Source organism: Procambarus clarkii, chromosome 67, assembly GCF_040958095.1.
Source record: "Procambarus clarkii isolate CNS0578487 chromosome 67, FALCON_Pclarkii_2.0, whole genome shotgun sequence".
Lineage (NCBI taxonomy): Eukaryota > Metazoa > Arthropoda > Malacostraca > Decapoda > Cambaridae > Procambarus > Procambarus clarkii.
In genome coordinates, this window is record NC_091216.1 from 22,634,453 (window position 1) to 22,655,042 (window position 20,590).

Below are 20,590 nucleotides of genomic sequence, written 5' to 3' on the forward strand. Positions count from 1 at the left end.
TAGTAAACAGTTGATTGACAGTTGAGAGGCGGGCCGAAAGAGCAAAGCTCAACCCCCGCAAAAACACAACTAGTAAACAGTAAACACACACACACACACACACTGAACAAAACTCACTGAACTGAAACAAAACTCTCTGGAATCATAACGAATGCCGTGTTTCCCCAGGAGTATACAGTAATAAGGAAAGAGAGGGAAGGTAGAGGAGGAGGCGGAGTGGCCCTACTCATGAGAAGGGAATGGAGTTTTAAGGAGATGGCCATCCCGGGCTGTGAGGAGTTCAGAGACTACATAGCAGGCACCATAACAATGGGAGGACCAAGAATAGTAGTAGCAGTAATATACAACCCTCCACCAAATGACAGGAGACCCAGTCAAGAGTATGAAAACAACAACAAGGCAGTTAACACTATAATTGAGAGGGCAGCCTCTGCTGCCTGTAGAAATAGATCCCACCTGCTCATCATGGGCGACTTCAATCACGGAAAGATTGACTGGGAGAACAAGGAACCGCATGGAGGCGAGGATACGTGGAGAGCCAAACTATTGGAGGTAGTGACAAGCAACTTTTTAACCCAGCATGTCGGAGAACCCACAAGGATGAGAGGCAATGACGAACCAGCGAGACTCGACCTAGTCTTCACTCTGAACGACTCCGACATAAGAGAAATCGGTTTTGAGGACCCAGTAGGAATGAGCGACCACAGTGTACTGGTGTTTGAGTACTTGATTGAAGAAGGGTTATTGAACTCGAGGAGGGATACCGAAACCAAAAGGTTAGCATACCGAAAGGGAAACTATGAGGGGATAAGAAAATTCCTAACAGATATAGCATGGGAAACAGAGCTCAGGGGAAAGACGGCCCAAGATATGATGGATTACATCACGCAGAAGTGCAAGGACGCAGCAAACAAGTTTGTCCCAGTCCAAAAGGAAAACAGAGAAATGAAGATGAGAAACCCATGGTTTAATCAAAGATGTAGGCTAGCTAAGCAGCAAAGTAAAAGGGCATGGAGAAACTATAGGAATAACAGGACACTGGAGAGCGGAGAAAGATACCAGAATGCCAGGAATGAATATGTCAGGATGAGAAGAGAGGCAGAAAGACAATACGAAAATGACATCGCAAGCAAGGCAAAGACTCAGCCTAAATTGTTGCATAGCCACATTAGGAGAAAAACAACAGTAAAGGAACAGGTTATGAGATTAAGGATAGGGGCGGAAGGATTCACTACAAATGACAAGGAAGTGTGTGAGGAATTGAATAAGAAATTCCAGGAGGTCTTCACCTTAGAACAAGGAGAAATTCCAGAGGTAAGTGAGGGAATAGCTAACCAGGAACCACTGGAAGAGTTTGAGATTACCAGTGGGGAAGTAAGGAAGTGTTTACTAGAGTTGGACGTGACGAAGGCTATAGGCCCGGATGGAATCTCCCCTTGGGTTCTAAAGGAAGGAGCAAGAGAACTGAGCCTACCACTCTCCATAGTGTATAACAAATCACTGGCAACAGGGGAACTGCCAGATATTTGGAAAGCAGCTAACGTAGTCCCGATATACAAGAAAGGGGATAGACAGGAGGCACTGAACTACAGGCCAGTGTCCCTAACCTGCATACCATGCAAGCTGATGGAGAAGATTGTGCGAAAAAAACTAGTGGAGCATCTGGAGCGAAGGAACTTTGTAACACAGCATCAACATGGGTTCAGGGATGGCAGGTCCTGCCTCACAGGGTTACTTGAATTCTACGATCAGGCAACAAAAATAAGGCAAGAAAGAGAAGGGTGGGCAGACTGCATATTTTTGGATTGTCAGAAAGCCTTTGATACAGTGCCACACAAGAGGCTAGTGCGAAAGTTGGAGATGCAGGCTGGAGTGAGAGGGAAGGTACTCCGGTGGATAGAGGAATACCTAAGCAACAGGAGACAACGAGTCTGTGTGAGGGGTGAGGTCTCAGATTGGCGAGACGTCACAAGTGGAGTCCCGCAGGGGTCAGTCCTTGGACCTATACTGTTTCTGGTATATGTAAATGATCTCCCAGAGGGTATAGATTCGTTCCTCTCAATGTTTGCCGACGATGCAAAAATTATGAGGAGGATTGAAACAGAGGATGATAGTAGGAGGCTACAAGATGACCTGGATAGACTGAGTGAATGGTCCAACAAATGGCTGTTGAAGTTCAACCCGAGTAAATGCAAAGTAATGAAACTAGGCAGTGGAAACAGGAGGCCAGGCACAGGATACAGAATAGGAGATGAAGTACTTAATGAAACAGACAGAGAGAAAGATCTAGGAGTTGATATCACACCAAACCTGTCTCCTGAAGCCCACATAAAGAGAATAACGTCTGCGGCATATGCGAGGCTGGCTAACATCAGAACGGCGTTCAGGAACCTGTGTAAGGAATCATTCAGAATCTTGTACACCACATATGTAAGACCAATCCTGGAGTATGCGGCCCCAGCATGGAGCCCGTACCTTGTCAAGCACAAGACGAAGCTGGAAAAAGTCCAAAGGTATGCTACTAGACTAGTCCCAGAACTAAGAGGCATGAGTTATGAGGAAAGGCTGCGGGAAATGCACCTCACGACACTGGAAGACAGAAGAGTAAGGGGGGACATGATCACAACCTACAAAATCCTCAGGGGAATCGACCGGGTAAACAAGGATGAACTATTCAACACTGGTGGGACGCGAACAAGGGGACACAGGTGGAAGCTGAGTACCCAAATGAGCCACAGAGACGTTAGAAAGAACTTTTTCAGTGTCAGAGTAGTTAGTAAATGGAATGCATTAGGAAGTGATGTGGTGGAGGCTGACTCCATACACAGTTTCAAATGTAGATATGATAGAGCCCAATAGGCTCAGGAATCTGTACACCAGTTGATTGACGGTTGAGAGGCGGGACCAAAGAGCCGGAGCTCAACCCCCGCAAGCACAATTAGGTGAGTACAATTAGGTGAGTACACACACCCACACACACACACACACACACACACACACACACACACACACACACACACACACACACACACACACACACACACACACACACCCACACACACCCACACACACACACACACACACACACACACACACACACACAAACACACACACACACACACACACACACACACACACACACACACACACACACACACCCACACACACACACACACACACACACACACACACACACACACACACACACACACAGGGTGTACCTTGCTCACAGGAAGTATCAGTCATGTATTCCAGGAAGGTGTATGACTGTCATGATACGTGTAAGTGTCCATGTGTGGCCGGTGACACATACACACGCCTCTGTGTACACTCATGTAATCCCACTAACCCAATTGTGCTTACTGGAAGTTGTGCTGTAGCTCCTTGGTCCCGCCTCGCCACCTTAGCCCACCAGTGTACCTTAATTGTTGTTTATGATTCAGCTACTGGAACTAAAAGTTCCAAGTAGCACGGGCTATGGTGAGCCCGGAGAGGACTTACCTGGCACAGGAGCGGGGCAAGTAGCACGGGCTATGGTGAGCCCGGAGAGGACTTACCTGGCACAGGAGCGGGGCAAGTAGCACGGGCAATGGTGAGCCCGGAGAGGACTTACCTGGCACAGGAGCGGGGCTGTGTGTGTATCTTAGTCTTTTGCGGGTGTGTTATAGGTGTATTGAGAGCAGGTGTGTGGGAGTGGCCTCCACTACTCCACTTGTCAGTCAAGTGGAGGTTACCTTACCTTGAGGTTACCTTGAGGTGCTTCCGGGACTTAGCGTCCCCGCGGCCCGGTCGTCAATCAGGCCTCCTGGTTGCCGGACTGATCAACCAGGCTGTTGGACGCGGCTGCTCGCAGCCTGACGCATGAGTCACAGCCTGGTTGATCAGGAGAGGTGGAGTCAGACACCACCTCTTCCTTACTACTGTCAACATTGACGGGCTCACCATAGCCCGTGCTACTTGCAAGTTTGTGTTCCAGGTAGCGAATCTTTAACAAGAAACTACTGTAAACATTCTTTATATTGTCTCTGAGGCTCATTAGACATCACAGTTACCACCTGTCTCTTCCCCCTCATAACTTATCATGTGGTAATCATGTCTCCCCATAACTCTTCTTTCTTTTAGTTCTCTTTTCTTACTCTTTTAGTGACGCGAGGCTTAATTTTGTCCTCATAACTCGTGCCTTTTAGCTCTGGGACTTGACCGGTGTCATACCTCTGGACTTTCTCTAGATTTGTTTGGCTCTTAAGGAAATAAGGACTCAAGATTAACGCTGCACATTCCACGGCTGGTCTGACGTACGTGGCAATGAAGTTCCTGAACGCGTTCAATACTCAGATTTCTAGAGATAGTTCATATTTTTTAACATTGTTGCACATGCAAATGATGCTATCCGGTTGAGGTGGGCCTCGGAAGCCAGCTTACATTCCCCGGTCATCAGTTGTATTGCCTTGCACTTGAGAGAGTTAAACTCTACATGCCTGTGTGGGAAGTGTTCCAGCCGGCCCCACGTACTCTCCTGAGGTCACCTGGCCTCTATATCCTCATCAGTGTTGCATCAGCAAATACCGGCGTGTTGGTAAGTATTTACCCTGGACAGGTCATTTATATGTATCAGGGGCAGTATTGGTGTGTGTACTCACCTAGTTGTATTCACCTAGTTGTGCTTGCGGGGGTTGAGCTCTGCTCTTTGGTCCCGCCTCTCAACTGTCAATCAACTGGTGTACAGGTTCCTGAGCCTATTGGGCTCTATCATATCTACACTTGAAACCGTGTATGGAGTCAGCCTCCACCACATCACTGTCTAATGCATTCCACCTGTTAACTACTCTGACACTGAAAGAATTCTAATGCCGCTGTGACTCATTTGGGTACTAAGTTTCAACCTGCATTCCCTTGTGTGACTGGCACCAGTTTTAAATAGTCTATCTTTATCTACCATATCAATTTATCTAGGAATTTTATATGTGGTGATCATGTCTCCCCTAACTGTTATATGGAGGTGAGATAACTTAGCATATCCTTATCCGGGGTGAGTTTTGGCTTTGGTTTAAGGACTACTGTGGTGGTGTGGCTGGAACTGTGCAGTAGTGTCCCGTGTGGGGCGCGGCGCTCTCTCTCCTCCCTTGTATTATACATGTTGTAAATAATTTACATAACATTATACATTCTACGTTGTGGAGGGAGGGGGGGGAGGGAGGGAGGGAGGGAGGGAGGGGGAGAGAGAGAGAGAGAGAGAGAGAGAGAGAGAGAGAGAGAGAGAGAGAGAGAGAGAGAGAGAGGGAGAGGGAGAGGGAGAGGGAGAGGGAGAGGGAAAGGGAGAGGGAGAGGGAGAGAGAGAGAGAGAGAGAGAGAGAGAGAGAGAGAGAGAGAGAGAGAGAGAGAGAGAGAGAGAGAGAGAGAGAGAGAGAGAGAGAGAGAGGGAGAGAGAGAGAGAGAGAGAGATGTTTAGGAACAACAGTTAGCTGAGGAGATAAGTTAACTTCTCACTCAATTATTTTAGGAAGCTTCAGACTAAACTTTGACTGGGTTATTCCGACCCCCAGTAATGCCCCCCCACCCCCGATGACAAAGCCACTACCAAGCCAGAGGTCACACCATGACCCCCCCTATCTATAACCACCCAATCCCACTCATATACATGTCCAACCCGCGCTTGAAACAATCGAGGGACCCCACTTCCACCACGTTACGAGGTATTTGGTTCCACAAATCAACAACCCTGTTACTGAACCAGTATTTACCCAGGACTTTCCTCAATCTATGGCTAACCATCGTGTGAGATGGTGATGTTAGATGACCTCATCTTGAGGTTATCTTGAGATGATTTCGGGGCTTAGCGTCCCCGCGGCCCGGTCCTCGACCTGGCCTCCTTTTTGTTATACTACCCCCAGGAAGCAGCCCGTAGCAGCTGTCTAACTCCCAGGTACCTATTTACTGCTAGGTAACAGGGACATCAGGGGGAAAGAACCTCTGCCCAATTGTTTCCGCTTTCGCCGGGGATCGAACCCAGAACCTCAGGACTACGAAACCCGAGCTCTGTCCACTCAGCCGTCAGGCCCCTAAACTTGATAATAATAATAATAATAAAAAATGGCGTTCGGACCAGTTACGAAGTGATTTTTTTTTTTTTTTTACACAAAATCATTTATATTTGTGGGGAAATAGTTGTAAATATTTGTAGTGTGTGGCAACACCCGATGAGGTTGCCAGGGGTCGCTGCCTGTTGACACCTTGTTTATCTTGCACTAAAAAAAACTCATTATATAACAGGTGGAGGTGTGGCTGGTGGTGTGGCTGCAGGTGTGGCTGGTGGTGTGGCTGCAGGTGTGGCTGGAGGTGTGGCTGGTGGTGTGGCTGCAGGTGTGGCTGCAGGTGTGGCTGGAGGTGTGGCTGGAGGTGTGGCTGGAGGTGTGGCTGGAGGTGTGGCTGGTGGTGTGGCTGGTGGTGTGGCTGCAGGTGTGGCTGGTGGTGTGGCTGGTGGTGTGGCTGGTGGTGTGGCTGCAGGTGTGGCTGGTGGTGTGGCTGGAGGTGTGGCTGGTGGTGTGGCTGGAGGTGTGGCTGGAGGTGTGGCTGGAGGTGTGGCTGGAGGTGTGGCTGGTGGTGTGGCTGGTGGTGTGGCTGGAGGTGTGGCTGGAGGTGTGGCTGGAGGTGTGGCTGCAGGTGTGGCTGGTGGTGTGGCTGGTGGTGTGGCTGGTGGTGTGGCTGGAGGTGTGGCTGGAGGTGTGGCTGGAGGTGTGGCTGGTGGTGTGGCTGGTGGTGTGGCTGGTGGTGTGGCTGGTGGTGTGGCTGGTGGTGTGGCTGGAGGTGTGGCTGGAGGTGTGGCTGGTGGTGTGGCTGGAGGTGTGGCTGGTGGTGTGGCTGGAGGTGTGGCTGGTGGTGTGGCTGGTGGTGTGGCTGGTGGTGTGGCTGGTGGTGTGGCTGGAGGTGTGGCTGGAGGTGTGGCTGGTGGTGTGGCTGGTGGTGTGGCTGGTGGTGTGGCTGGTGGTGTGGCTGGAGGTGTGGCTGCAGGTGTGGCTGGTGGTGTGGCTGGTGGTGTGGCTGGAGGTGTGGCTGGTGGTGTGGCTGGTGGTGTGGCTGGTGGTGTGGCTGGTGGTGTGGCTGGAGGTGTGGCTGCAGGTGTGGCTGGTGGTGTGGCTGCAGGTGTGGCTGGTGGTGTGGCTGGTGGTGTGGCTGGTGGTGTGGCTGGAGGTGTGGCTGGAGGTGTGGCTGGTGGTGTGGCTGGTGGTGTGGCTGGTGTGGCTGGAGGTGTGGCTGGAGGTGTGGCTGCAGGTGTGGCTGGTGGTGTGGCTGGTGGTGTGGCTGGTGGTGTGGCTGGAGGTGTGGCTGGAGGTGTGGCTGGAGGTGTGGCTGGTGGTGTGGCTGGTGGTGTGGCTGGAGGTGTGGCTGGAGGTGTGGCTGGAGGTGTGGCTGCAGGTGTGGCTGGTGGTGTGGCTGCAGGTGTGGCTGGTGGTGTGGCTGGTGGTGTGGCTGGTGGTGTGGCTGGTGGTGTGGCTGCAGGTGTGGCTGGTGGTGTGGCTGGTGGTGTGGCTGGTGGTGTGGCTGCAGGTGTGGCTGGTGGTGTGGCTGCAGGTGTGGCTGGTGGTGTGGCTGGTGGTGTGGCTGGTGGTGTGGCTGGTGGTGTGGCTGCAGGTGTGGCTGGTGGTGTGGCTGCAGGTGTGGCTGGTGGTGTGGCTGGTGGTGTGGCTGCAGGTGTGGCTGGTGGTGTGGCTGGTGGTGTGGCTGGTGGTGTGGCTGGTGGTGTGGCTGCAGGTGTGGCTGGTGGTGTGGCTGGTGGTGTGGCTGGTGGTGTGGCTGGAGGTGTGGCTGGAGGTGTGGCTGGTGGTGTGGCTGGTGGTGTGGCTGGTGGTGTGGCTGGTGGTGTGGCTGGAGGTGTGGCTGGTGGTGTGGCTGGAGGTGTGGCTGGTGGTGTGGCTGGTGGTGTGGCTGGTGGTGTGGCTGGTGGTGTGGCTGGTGGTGTGGCTGGAGGTGTGGCTGGAGGTGTGGCTGCAGGTGTGGCTGGTGGTGTGGCTGCAGGTGTGGCTGGTGGTGTGGCTGGTGGTGTGGCTGGTGGTGTGGCTGGAGGTGTGGCTGGAGGTGTGGCTGGTGGTGTGGCTGGTGGTGTGGCTGGTGGTGTGGCTGGAGGTGTGGCTGGAGGTGTGGCTGGTGGTGTGGCTGGTGGTGTGGCTGGAGGTGTGGCTGGAGGTGTGGCTGGAGGTGTGGCTGGTGGTGTGGCTGGAGGTGTGGCTGGTGGTGTGGCTGGTGGTGTGGCTGGTGGTGTGGCTGGTGGTGTGGCTGGAGGTGTGGCTGGAGGTGTGGCTGGTGGTGTGGCTGGTGATGTGGCTGGAGGTGTGGCTGGAGGTGTGGCTGGAGGTGTGGCTGGTGGTGTGGCTGGTGGTGTGGCTGGAGGTGTGGCTGGAGGTGTGGCTGGTGGTGTGGCAGGTGGTGTGGCTGGTGGTGTGGCTGGTGGTGTGGCTGGAGGTGTGGCTGGAGGTGTGGCTGGAGGTGTGGCTGGAGGTGTGGCTGGTGGTGTGGCTGGTGGTGTGGCTGGTGGTGTAGCTGGAGGTGTGGCTGGTGGTGTGGCTGGTGGTGTGGCTGGTGGTGTGGCTGGTGGTGTGGCTGGTGGTGTGGCTGGTGGTGTGGCTGGTGGTGTGGCTGGAGGTGTGGCTGGAGGTGTGGCTGGAGGTGTGGCTGGTGGTGTGGCTGGAGGTGTGGCTGGAGGTGTGGCTGGTGGTGTGGCTGGAGGTGTGGCTGGTGGTGTGGCTGGTGGTGTGGCTGGTGGTGTGGCTGGAGGTGTGGCTGGAGGTGTGGCTGGAGGTGTGGCTGGAGGTGTGGCTGGAGGTGTGGCTGGTGGTGTGGCTGGTGGTGTGGCTGGAGGTGTGGCTGGTGGTGTGGCTGGAGGTGTGGCTGGTGGTGTGGCTGGAGGTGTGGCTGGTGGTGTGGCTGGAGGTGTGGCTGGAGGTGTGGCTGGAGGTGTGGCTGGAGGTGTGGCTGGTGGTGTGGCTGGTGGTGTGGCTGGAGGTGTGGCTGGTGGTGTGGCTGGAGGTGTGGCTGGAGGTGTGGCTGGAGGTGTGGCTGGAGGTGTGGCTGGAGGTGTGGCTGGAGGTGTGGCTGGAGGTGTGGCTGGAGGTGTGGCTAGTGGTGTGGCTGCAGGTGTGGCTGGTGGTGTGGCTGGTGGTGTGGCTCCACCAGCGTCAGGAGGGACCAGGGAAGGTACTCCAGACACCCAAACTGGAAACCTACACCACCTTCTTTGAGACTAATATTTTGAGATGCTCAAGTGTTCTAGTCTGCGAGTGACGCGAGCGGCCGAGCTATTTCTGTCCGGGGGATTGTTTTCCCGCCTCCGTGGCCCGGCCCTTGTGATAGACAAGTAATTAGAGGAGGTGTTGTTGTTGCCGGGGGACGAGGAGCGGCCTGGCGCCACCCTGCCCCGTCGTGTGGGGCCAGGGGCGTCCATATGATGGAACCTTATCACTGGACGGCCAAGGGCGTCCATATGATGGCACCTTATCATTGGACGGCCAGGGGCGTCCACTCTATGATGGGACCCTATCACTAGCACCCTATAACATGTCTCTCGTCGCCTCTCACGATCCTTCTCCTGCTGTCTCATGCTCACTGGTGTTTATGTGACCTTTAGTCTTTTACAAGCGTTGTTTTCTGTTAACGGCAGTGACTAAAATCTTTCATCTCCAGAGAAGTGTCTCACTCGTTTGGGTCAAAAGGAATAAGGGTCAGCCTAGCCCACCTTCATGCCTCACAAGGTGTTTCCAACTGTGATGGATCAATGAGTAAGTAAATATTAGAGGTGGTGGGTGAAGAGAATCACTGAGTAAATGTTCAGTAATAATTTGTTCCATAAATTCCCTAAACTAGGTAGCAGGAGCACCAGGCAGCTGGAGCTCCTGGTGTTCTTCCCTAACCTCGTGCCCCTCCTCACATGTGACCTGTGGCGGCGGCAGCACCTCCTCCAGGCGGGTGTCGGGGTCTTCCAGGAAGACCTGGCGGGTGTCGGGGTCTTCCAGGAAGACCTGGCGGGTGTCGGGGTCTTCCAGGAAGACCTGGCGGGTGTCGAGGTCTTCCAGGAAGACCTGGCGGGTGTCAGAGTCTTCCAGGAAGACCTGGCGGGTGTCAGAGTCTTCCAGGAAGACCTGGCGGGTGTCGGGGTCTTCCAGGAAGACCTGGCGGGTGTCGGGGGGTTCCAGGGCGACCTGGCGGGTGTCGGGGTCTTCCAGGAAGACCTGGCGGGTGTCAGAGTCTTCCAGGAAGACCTGGCGGGTGTCGGGGTCTTCCAGGAAGACCTGGCGGGTGTCGAGGTCTTCCAGGAAGACCTGGCGGGTGTCGGAGTCTTCCAGGAAGACCTGGCGGGTGTCGGGGTCTTCCAGGAAGACCTGGCGGGTGTCGGAGTCTTCCAGAGCAACCTGGCGGGTGTCGGGGGGTTCCAGGGCGACCTGGCGGGTGTCGGGGGGTTCCAGAGCGACCTGGCGGGTGTCGGGGGGTTCCAGAGCGACCTGGCGGGTGTCGGGGGGTTCCAGGGCGACCTGGCGGGCGGTGAGGCGCTCATATATTACCTCACTCTCCGGCACCATCTGGCTCGCGGCTCCTGAGGGGCGCGGATCACCCTGTGAGACGTCAAGCCGGAGATGGCTTAGTTACACCTCCGTCACTGATGTCATGCTTATGTATACATGGCCTCAGGCTCCAAGGGTGTCCTGAATGTTAATATTGGCTTCAAGGAGAGTTCTGCCTTCCAGGACTTTTAACTTGGTTGCTGTTTAGCATCTTGTTGTATATCATGTTCTGACACGTGAAGGTCGTATTGCGCACAAAGCCTTCTAAGTCATCACTTGAATGAACCCCTAATGGTTCTAAACCTCTTCTAAACCTTTTCTAACCCTCTTCTAAACCGTTTCTAACCCTCTTCTAAACTCTTGTGTGTAAAAGGGCGTAAGCTTTGATAATTTTTAGATACGTAGGAGTAAATGTTATTCCTGCTCACACCCACAAATACATTTGAACAGAACGATAACATATTAATACGGTCCTTGCACCGAAGATCCTGGGGTCCTAGTCCCCCAAGATCCTGGGGTCCTAGTCCCCCAAGATCCTGGGGTCCTAGTCCCCCAAGATCCTGGGGTCCTAGTTCCCCAAGATCCTGGGGTCCTAGTCCCCCAAGATCCTGGGGTCCTAGTCCCCCAAGATCCTGGGGTCCTAGTCCCCCAAGATCCTGGGGTCCTAGTCCCCCAAGATCCTGGGGTCCTAGTTCCCCAAGATCCTGGGGTCCTAGTCCCCAAAATCCTGGGGTCCTAGTACCCAAGATCCTGGGGTCCTAGTCCCCAAGATCCTGGGGTCCTAGTCCCCAAGATCCTGGGGTCCTAGTCCCCCAAGATCCTGGGGTCCTAGTCCCCCAAGATCCTGGGGTCCTAGTCCCCCAAGATCCTGGTGTCCTAGTCCCCAAGATCCTGGGGTCCTAGTCCCCCAAGATCCTGGGGTCCTAGTTCCCCAAGATCCTGGGGGTCCTAGTCCCCAAAATCCTGGGGTCCTAGTCCCCAAGATCCTGGGGTCCTAGTCCCCCAAGATCCTGGGGTCCTAGTCCCCAAGATCCTGGGGTCCTAGTCCCCCAAGATCCTGGGGTCCTAGTCCCCAAGATCCTGGGGTCCTAGTCCCCCAAGATCCTGGGGTCCTAGTTCCCCAAGATCCTGGGGTCCTAGTCCCCAAAATCCTGGGGTCCTAGTCCCCCAAGATCCTAGGGTCCTAGTCCCCCAAGATCCTGTGGTCCTAGTCCCCCAAGATCCTGGGGTCCTAGTCCCCCAAGATCCTGGGGTCCTAGTCCCCAAGATCCTGGGGTCCTAGTCCCCCAAGATCCTGGGGTCCTAGTTCCCCAAGATCCTGGGGTCCTAGTCCCGAAAATCCTGGGGTCCTAGTCCCCAAGATCCTGGGGTCCTAGTCCCTAAGACACTGGGGTCCAGGGGTCCACGTCCTGGGGTCTAGGCCTGACGGAACCCCCTCTCACCCCACACCAGTTCCCAGGAGCACCTCGCTAGCCTCGGAGCCCATATCCGTCAAAAATGGAGTGGTTTAACCTCACCAACGGCATCAGAACCTGGTCGAGGACCGGGCCGCGGGGACTCTAAGCCCCGGAATCATCGCAAGGTAACCGCAGGGGTAAACCACCGCAATTTTTACGTGGGGGGAGGGAGAAAAGAGAGCCGATTGCGCGCGGGCAGCGGAGGTCTTGAAGGCATACACACGCCTCATTAACTATTCATGGCGGAGATCCTGGCGGCGGCCACACCGACGCTAATCACTTCCCGGGTTAAGACAAGGCGGAAACCACCTCCTTTAACTGTCTTGGCAGCCCGAGACACCCTCCGATAAAATTTATCTCCTTACGCCAACTATGTGAACTCTCGCCAAATTCTTTGTTCCAGCAATGTCCTTGCCGCAAATCCTCATTAATAACAATCTGCAATCAGAACAATACCGGATTGGATGACTCGGTACGACAAAAAAAAGCAACATTGTGAGGAATGTGTGTCTAGGATTGTTGTTAAAAATTCGCTACTCGGAAGAAAAAGTTCCAAGCAGCACGGGCTATGGTGAGCCCGTAGTGGTTGTGACTAGGGCCCCCCCCCCTGCCCGCAGCTTGGGACGAGCACACCTGCAACATTGAACAAGCATTTGGCCCCATGATTAGGGGGGGGGAGGCGGGGAGGGCTCCGGTTGAGCTGTTTCTAAGCTGTGAGGGTTGAGGCGGAGGGGGGACGTGGTGGTCAAGGCCTCGGGGGGAGGGGGGGGGAAGGAAGGGGGCAACGCTTTAAAAGTCTAGTTGTAGATGGACAGACAAACATCTGCTATATTATCAAGGCTGTGTGTACATGCTGCGGGGGAGGTTGGCCACGGTGGTAACACACGCGTGCACGCACACACACACACTACACACACACTACACACACACTACACACACACTACACACACACACACACACTACACACACACTACACACACACTACACACACACACACACACTACACACACCACACACACACTACACACACACTACACACACCACACACACACACACTCACACACACATGTGCGTGTGTAGAGGTAGGAACAACCCTATTCCAGGATGGGATTGGAAGAGAAAAGACTAAATTACCGAAGAGGGAAATATGACGAGATGAGGAACTTCCTAAGGGAAATCCCATGAGAAACAGAACTTAGAGAGAAGACTGAACAGGACATGATTGACTATGTCTCCCAGAAGTGCCAGGAAGCTGCAGACAGGTTTATCCCAGCCCAAAAGGAGAAAAATTAAAAGCAACAGAAGAATTCAGGTTTAATCAGGAATGCAAGGTAGTGAAGCAATTGAGTAAAAGAACATAGAGAAACTACAGGAATAACAGAACACCAGAGAGCAGGGAGAGATACCAGAGGGCCACGAATGAGTACCTCAGAGTGAGAAGAGAAGCAGAGAGACAGTATGAAAATGACATTGCGAGTTAAGCTAAGACCCAACCAAAACTGCTCCACCGCCATACCAGGAGGAAAACAGCGGTGAAGAAACAAGTGATGAAACTGAGAAAAGGGGAGAACATATACACAGAGAATGACGAGGAGGTGTGTGAAGAACTCGACAAAAGATTCCAGGAGGTCTTCACAATATGAGAAGAAAAATTATGAGAAGAATCAAGACAGATGAAGAGAGACAGAGACTACAGGACGACCTGGACAAACTGGTGGAATGGTCTAGAAAATGGCTACTAAAGTTCAACTCAGGAAAGTGTAAAGTAATGAAATTAGACGAAGGCTGAAGACAAGGTACCATCTGGGAGGTGAAATTCTGCAAGAGTCAAATAGAGAGAAAGATCTGGGGGTTGATATCACACCAAACTTGTCCCCAGAGGCCCACATCAAAAGGATATCATCAGCGGCATATGCTAGATTGGCCAACATAAAAACTGTCTTTAGAAACTTGTGTAAGGGATCGTTCAGGACCCTGTATACCACTTATGTCAGACCAATCTGCAATATGCAGCTCCAGCTTGGAGTCCATACCAAGTTAAACACAAGACAAAGTTAGAGAAGATTCAGCGGTATGCCACCAGACTCGTCCCGGAACTGGGAGGTATGAGCTACGAGGAAAGGCTAAGGGAGCTGAACCTCACGTCCCTGGAAAACAGAAGAGTATGGGGAGACATGATCACCACCTACAAAATTCTCAGGGGAATTGACAGGGTGGACAAAGACAAACTCTTCAGCACGGGTGGAACACGAACAAGGGGACACAGGTGGAAACTTAGTACCCAAATGAGCCACTGAGACATTAGAAGACTTTTTCAGTGTCAGAGTAATTAACAGGTGGAATGCATTAGGCAGTGATGTGGTGGAGGCTGACTCCATACACAGTTTCAAGTGTAGATATGATAGAGCCCAGTAGGCTCAGGAACCTGTACACCAGTTGATTGACAGTTGAGAGGCGGGACCAAAGAGCCAAAGCTCAACCCCCCGCAAGCACAAATAGGTGCCTACACACACACACACACACGTTATCGACGGTTAGAGCTAGTCCACTTATTGGGCTCTGGTGATGGGGGGGGGGGAGGGAAGGGCGTGGTAAAAAGATAGGTTGTGTGTGAAACCCAGTGGTGGGTTGACAGTGGCTAGGGCCAGTGGTGGCTTGACAGCGGCCAGGGGCAGTGGTGGCTTGACAGCGGCCAGGGCCAGTGGTGGCTTGACAGCGGCCAGGGCCAGTGGTGGCTTGACAGCGGCCAGGGCCAGTGGTGGCTTGACAGCGGCCAGGGCCAGTGGTGGCTTGACAGCGGCCAGGGCCAGTGGTGGCTTGACAGCGGCCAGGGCCAGTGGTGGCTTGACAGCGGCCAGGACCAGTGGTGGCTTGACAGCGGCCAGGGCCAGTGGTGGCTTGACAGCGGCCAGGGCCAGTGGTGGCTTGACAGCGGCCAGGGCCAGTGGTGGCTTGACAGCGGCCAGGGCCAGTGGTGGCTTGACAGCGGCCAGGGCCAGTGGTGGCTTGACAGCGGCCAGGGCCAGTGGTGGCTTGACAGTGGCCAGGGCCAGTGGTGGGTTGACAGTGGCCAGGGCCAGTGGTGGCTTGACAGTGGCCAGGGCCAGTGGTGGCTTGACAGTGGCCAGGGCCAGTGGTGGGTTGACAGTGGCCAGGGCCAGTGGTGGGTTGACAGTGGCCAGGGCCAGTGGTGGGTTGACAGCGGCCAGGGCCAGTGGTGGGTTGACAGTGGCCAGGGCCAGTGGTGGGTTGACAGCGGCCAGGGCCAGTGGTGGGTTGACAGTAGCCAGGGCCAGTGGTGGGTTGACAGCGGCCAGTGGTGGGTTGACAGTGGCCAGGGCCAGTGGTGGCTTGACAGCGGCCAGGGCCAGTGGTGGCTTGACAGCGGCCAGGGCCAGTGGTGGCTTGACAGCGGCCAGGGCCAGTGGTAGCCCAGCACCACGTGGCGGGGACCGTGCCCCCACCCCACCCTCTCACCAGTAGGCTATAAATAGATTTCACTTACAATAAATCTATTTTTAATATTCGCCACAATTTTATTGAAAGATGTTATAAAAACCATTATAGGAGCCATACAATAGAGAAGTTATACTACTGATGATAGAGATGAATCATAGGAGTGAATTGTCGTGTTCCGCTAGAACGCACCTGGCGGTCCCTTGCTGTTGAACCCCGCCCCCCTCTCCACCCCCACCCCGCCCCCCTCTCCACCCCCACCCCGCCCCCCTCTCCCCCCCCCCCACCCTGCCCCCCTCTCCACCCCCACCCCGCCCCCCTCTCCCCCCCCACCCTGCCCCCCTCTCCACCCCCACCCACCCCCCCTCCCCAAAACCCCTCCCTGCCTCTCCCAAGGATGATTATTTTTTTTCCCATGAGAGGCGAGTTTATTGGGCAGTGTTCACTCATCTTGTGAGTGAACACACCGCCATAGTGACAGTATTGGGCAGCGCCACTCATCCTGTGAGTGGACACACCGCCATAGTGACAGTATTGGGCAGCGCCACTCATCCTGTGAGTGGACACACCGCCATAGTGACAGTATTGGGCAGCGTCACTCATCCTGTGAGTGGACACACCGCCATAGTGACAGTATTGGGCAGCGCCACTCATCCTGTGAATGGACACACCGCCATAGTGACAGTATTGGGCAGCGCCACTCATCCTGTGAGTGGACACACCGCCATAGTGACAGTATTGGGCAGCGCCACTCATCCTGTGAGTGGACACACCGCCATAGTGACAGTATTGGGCAGCGTCACTCATCCTGTGAGTGGACACACCGCCATAGTGACAGTATTGGCAGCGCCACTCATCCTGTGAGTGGACACACCGCCATAGTGACAGTATTGGGCAGCGTCACTCATCCTGTGAATGGACACACGGCCATAGTGACAGTATTGGGCAGCGCCACTCATCCTGTGAGTGGACACACCGCCATAGTGACAGTATTGGGCAGCGCCACTCATCCTGTGAGTGGACACACCGCCATAGTGACAGTTTTGGGCAGCGCCACTCATCCTGTGAGTGGACACACCGCCATAGCAGCATGTACAACACTCCCCAATAGGAAGAAAACCCGCTGGGTTTTGTCATGTCACTTGTACCCAGACACAGCTGGGACTTGCTTAACTGTCTCAAGTGAACATCAGCTCCTCAAACAAGAAGATTAGCATCTGTCAACCCTTAAAATCTTACGATATCTTGCGGGTGCAGTATGGAGGAATCTTTTGGGAACAGTATCTATATTTTATTTAACAGTGTTTTCCTAACTCAGACAATGTGTGTGTGTGTGTGTGTGTGTGTGTGTGTGTGTGTGTGTGTGTGTGTGTGTGTGTGTGTGTGTGTGTGTGTGTGTGTGTGTGACAAATCAGCTGTTTGTATATACGAGGCTTGAGCTTAAACTCATGGACCCTGCCTTTCAACCTTCAATCTACTGGTCAGGAGTGCCCGCGCTCCATCGACGTGACAAACCCCATGGAGCACAGAATGACCCTGCATTCTCAGCCACTAGCGTGTGTGTGTACTCACCTAGTTGTACTCACCTAGTTGTGTTTGCGGGGGTTGAGCTCTGGCTCTTTGGTCCCGCCTCTCAACCGTCAATCAACAGGTGAGTGTGTGTGTGTGTGTGTGTGTGTGTGTGTGTGTGTGTGTGTGTGTGTGTGTGTGTGTGTGTGCATGCATCCGCCTAGTTGTATTCACCTAGTTGTGCTTGGGGGGGGGTTGAGCTCTGCTCTTTCGGCCCGCCTCTCAACTGTCAATCAACTCCTACTAACTAACAACTAATAATTTTTTCTCTCAACACCCCCCCCCCCCCCCCGAAGAAGCAGCCCGTAGCAGCTCTCTAACTCCCAGGTACCTATATACTGCTTGGTAACAGGAGCATCAGGGTAAAACAAACTCTGTCCATATGTTTCCGCCATCGCCGGGAATCGAACCCGAACCCTAGGATTACAAATCAAGAGCGCTGTCCACTCAGCCCCAGGCCCCCGTGGCTATCAGGCCACGTGTGTGTACGTAAGCGTGAGTGTGAGCATGTGTGTGTGTGTGTACTCATCCAGCGTGTGTGTTTACACACGACATTCTCAGTGAACTGTCTGACTGCCCCTCACAGGATGACAAGGCCGGCCCCGCCTCCAGCCCCGTTAGTTCTACTGTGAAGCACCTGGCTCATGCAGGCTTGTACGGTGTGTGTGTGTGTGTGTGTGTGTGTGTGTGTGTGTGTGTGTGTGTGTGTGTGTGTGTGTGTGTGTGTGTGTGTGTGTGTGTGTGTTTGTGTGTGTGTGTGTCTCTCTCTCTCTCTCTCTCTCTCTCTCTCTCTCTCTCTCTCTCTCTCTCTCTCTCTCTCTCTCTCTCTCTCTCTCTCTCTCTCTCTCTCTCTCTCTCTGTCGCCCCGGCGGTCGTCCCTCAGCACTTACAATGTTTAGTCGAGATCGATTAGAGGCCAAGGCCACTCTCACTCCCTCAGTGCTAGGGGGGAGTGGGTTGTGGTAGAGGGGGGGGGGGTTGTGGTGGTGAGGGGTCGTGGTAAGAGTGGTGGCAGGTGTTGTGGTCGTGGGGTGGTAGTCAGGGAGTGCGGGGGGGGGGGGTGATAGTCTGGAGGTAGGATGCACAACAAGTTCAGCAATGAATAAACTTCTGTGTCCCAAGGGCGTGGAGCGTGATCTAGGTGAATCTTCAAGGTGAATCCTAATCTAGGTGAAGTAAAGTGTAAAGTGGGGTATACTAGGTCATACAATAGGTCAGTGGGGTATATATATATATATATATATATATATATATATATATATATATATATATATATATATATATATATATATATATATATATTGTGACGATAATCTCCTTCAAGAGATTGAGCCTGCTCTTCCCTCCAAAATACGTCTCTACAAATCTATATAAAACTACTATGGAAGAAAAATCCAACAACGACAACACCAGCAAGGTTTGCCAGAGCGCAAAACGTATGCAGCCAGGAACACCTGCTCCACCTCAAACCGCCAAACTACCTGTCTTGTCGCCTGCTCGTCGCTGATTGGCTGCAGGTCCAGCTGCAACTGCACTCTACCCACCATACTACTTGATGTCTGGGGCCGCCACGACCTCAGTCTTCAGAATATCCCGTGCTTTCGACAAGTTAACACGTCTCGTTGGTAGACTAAGCCCCAGGCTTACGTGTACTAAGAGAAGTGATAGCTTGAAGCCAATATTCCTGCACCTATTTATTTTGTTTGCCATATACTTGTTATTTGCTCACTTGTCTTAACGTAACTTTTCATTTTGCCATTTGATTATTCTTATTATTTTGATTGATTTTATTATACGAATTTGTATGTCCATTTTATTCATGTTTTGCTTTCTTTAACGTAATTAAAATTTCATTGTTAAAATTTACTTGTGTTTTGTGTCTTCTCCTTACCTTACCACAGACGAAGTTCCAGATTTTCTATTTTTTTTTCTATGTGACGAGGCCATACCCCTAGCTTTGAACAGCCGAACACCAACGCGTTACCGTCACAATATATATAAATATATATATATATATATATATATGTATATATATGTATATATATATATATATATATAGGACTATATGCAACTGAAAACTCACACCCCATATATATATATATATATATATATATATATATATATATATATATATATATATATATATATATATATATATATATATATATATATATATATATGTCGTACCTAGTAGCCAGAACGCACTTCTCAGCCTACTATGCAAGGCTCGATTTGCCTAATAAGCCAAGTTTTCATGAATTAATTTTTTTTCGACTACCTAACCTACCTAACCTAACCTAACTTTTTCGGCTACCTAACCTAACCTATAAAGATAGGATAGGTTAGGTAGGGTTGGTTAGGTTCGGTCATATATCAACTTTAATTTTTACTCCAATAAAAAAAATTGACCTCATACATAATGAAATCGGTAGCTTTATCATTTCATAAGAAAAAAATTTGAGAAAATATATTAATTCAGGAAAACTTGGCTTATTAGGCAAATCGGGCCTTGCATATTAGGCTGAGAAGTGCGTTCTGGCTACTAGGTACGACATATATATATATATATATATATATATATATATATATATATATATATATATATATATATATATATATATATATATATATATATATATATATATATATATATATAATATATATGACACTCTGTGAGGTATACATACGATTGGACAGTGGGGTATACATACGATAGATCAGTGGGGTATACATACAATACATCAGTGGGGTATACATACTATAAGTCAGTGGAGTATACATACAATGAGTCAGTGCCCAAGATACTGATTGATGAAGATTAAGCCACCCAAAAGGTGGCACAGGCATGAATAGCCCGTAAGTGGTGGCCCTTTGGGGCCATTACCAGTATCATTAGCTGATACTGGAGATCTGTGGAGGTGCGACTGCACCCTGCGTGACGGGAGATGTCTCCCGTGCCCCAAGATACTGCAGATATCCTTAAAATAAAACGACCTAAGCGTTACTATAAATTATTAACTATCTGCAGAACACCAAGTAACTTGTATACCTGATAAATAGATATCATGTATTTGTTTTTATTGTGATATCACAATGACCTGACTAAGGTTGTGACACAGCAAACTAGCAGCACACAGCTGTAAATACAGGAGACATAAATGGACTTGGCATCGACTGCCATGGTCGAGAGAAAATTGAACATTACCTCCTTCACTGTTTCAGACATCATTGTGCCAGAGTAAATTTCAAGCCAGTATCTGCCACCCTCAAACTGCATTTCATTATCGAGCATATATTAGGGGAAGGGGATCTCTCACTACATATATATTAAATAGCCAAAGCATTGGCTAAATATCTCCAGTCAACTAAAGAATTAAGCCATATTTAACTTGTTCATAGAACTCAAACTCCCGGGACGGACAAATAGAAAACGAAACCCTGACAAAAAAAGCAGCAACAATCAGCTGGCGCCATAAACACAACAATAACAACAATCCTCCCCAGCAGACGTATCAGCTCTTAAACTCCAAACAAAAACAGAAAAACCACGTCTTGTTT

At 51.8% G+C, this 20,590-nt stretch overlaps 1 protein-coding gene across 1 annotated transcript; it reads right to left on the bottom strand.

Annotated features, from left to right (window-relative positions):
- Window positions 1–7,714: 7,714 nt before the first annotated feature.
- Window positions 7,715–20,324, bottom strand: LOC138355398 (proline-rich protein 36-like; the record flags this gene model as incomplete). Its single annotated transcript, XM_069310287.1, has 4 exons — window positions 20,238–20,324; window positions 14,625–15,477; window positions 9,920–10,582; window positions 7,715–9,207 (listed from the first exon to the last, which is right to left on the bottom strand). Coding segments are annotated over exons 1-4 (3,096 nt in total), but the record flags the coding sequence as incomplete, so codon positions are not given.
- Between the last annotated feature and the right edge of the window lie 266 nt (window positions 20,325–20,590).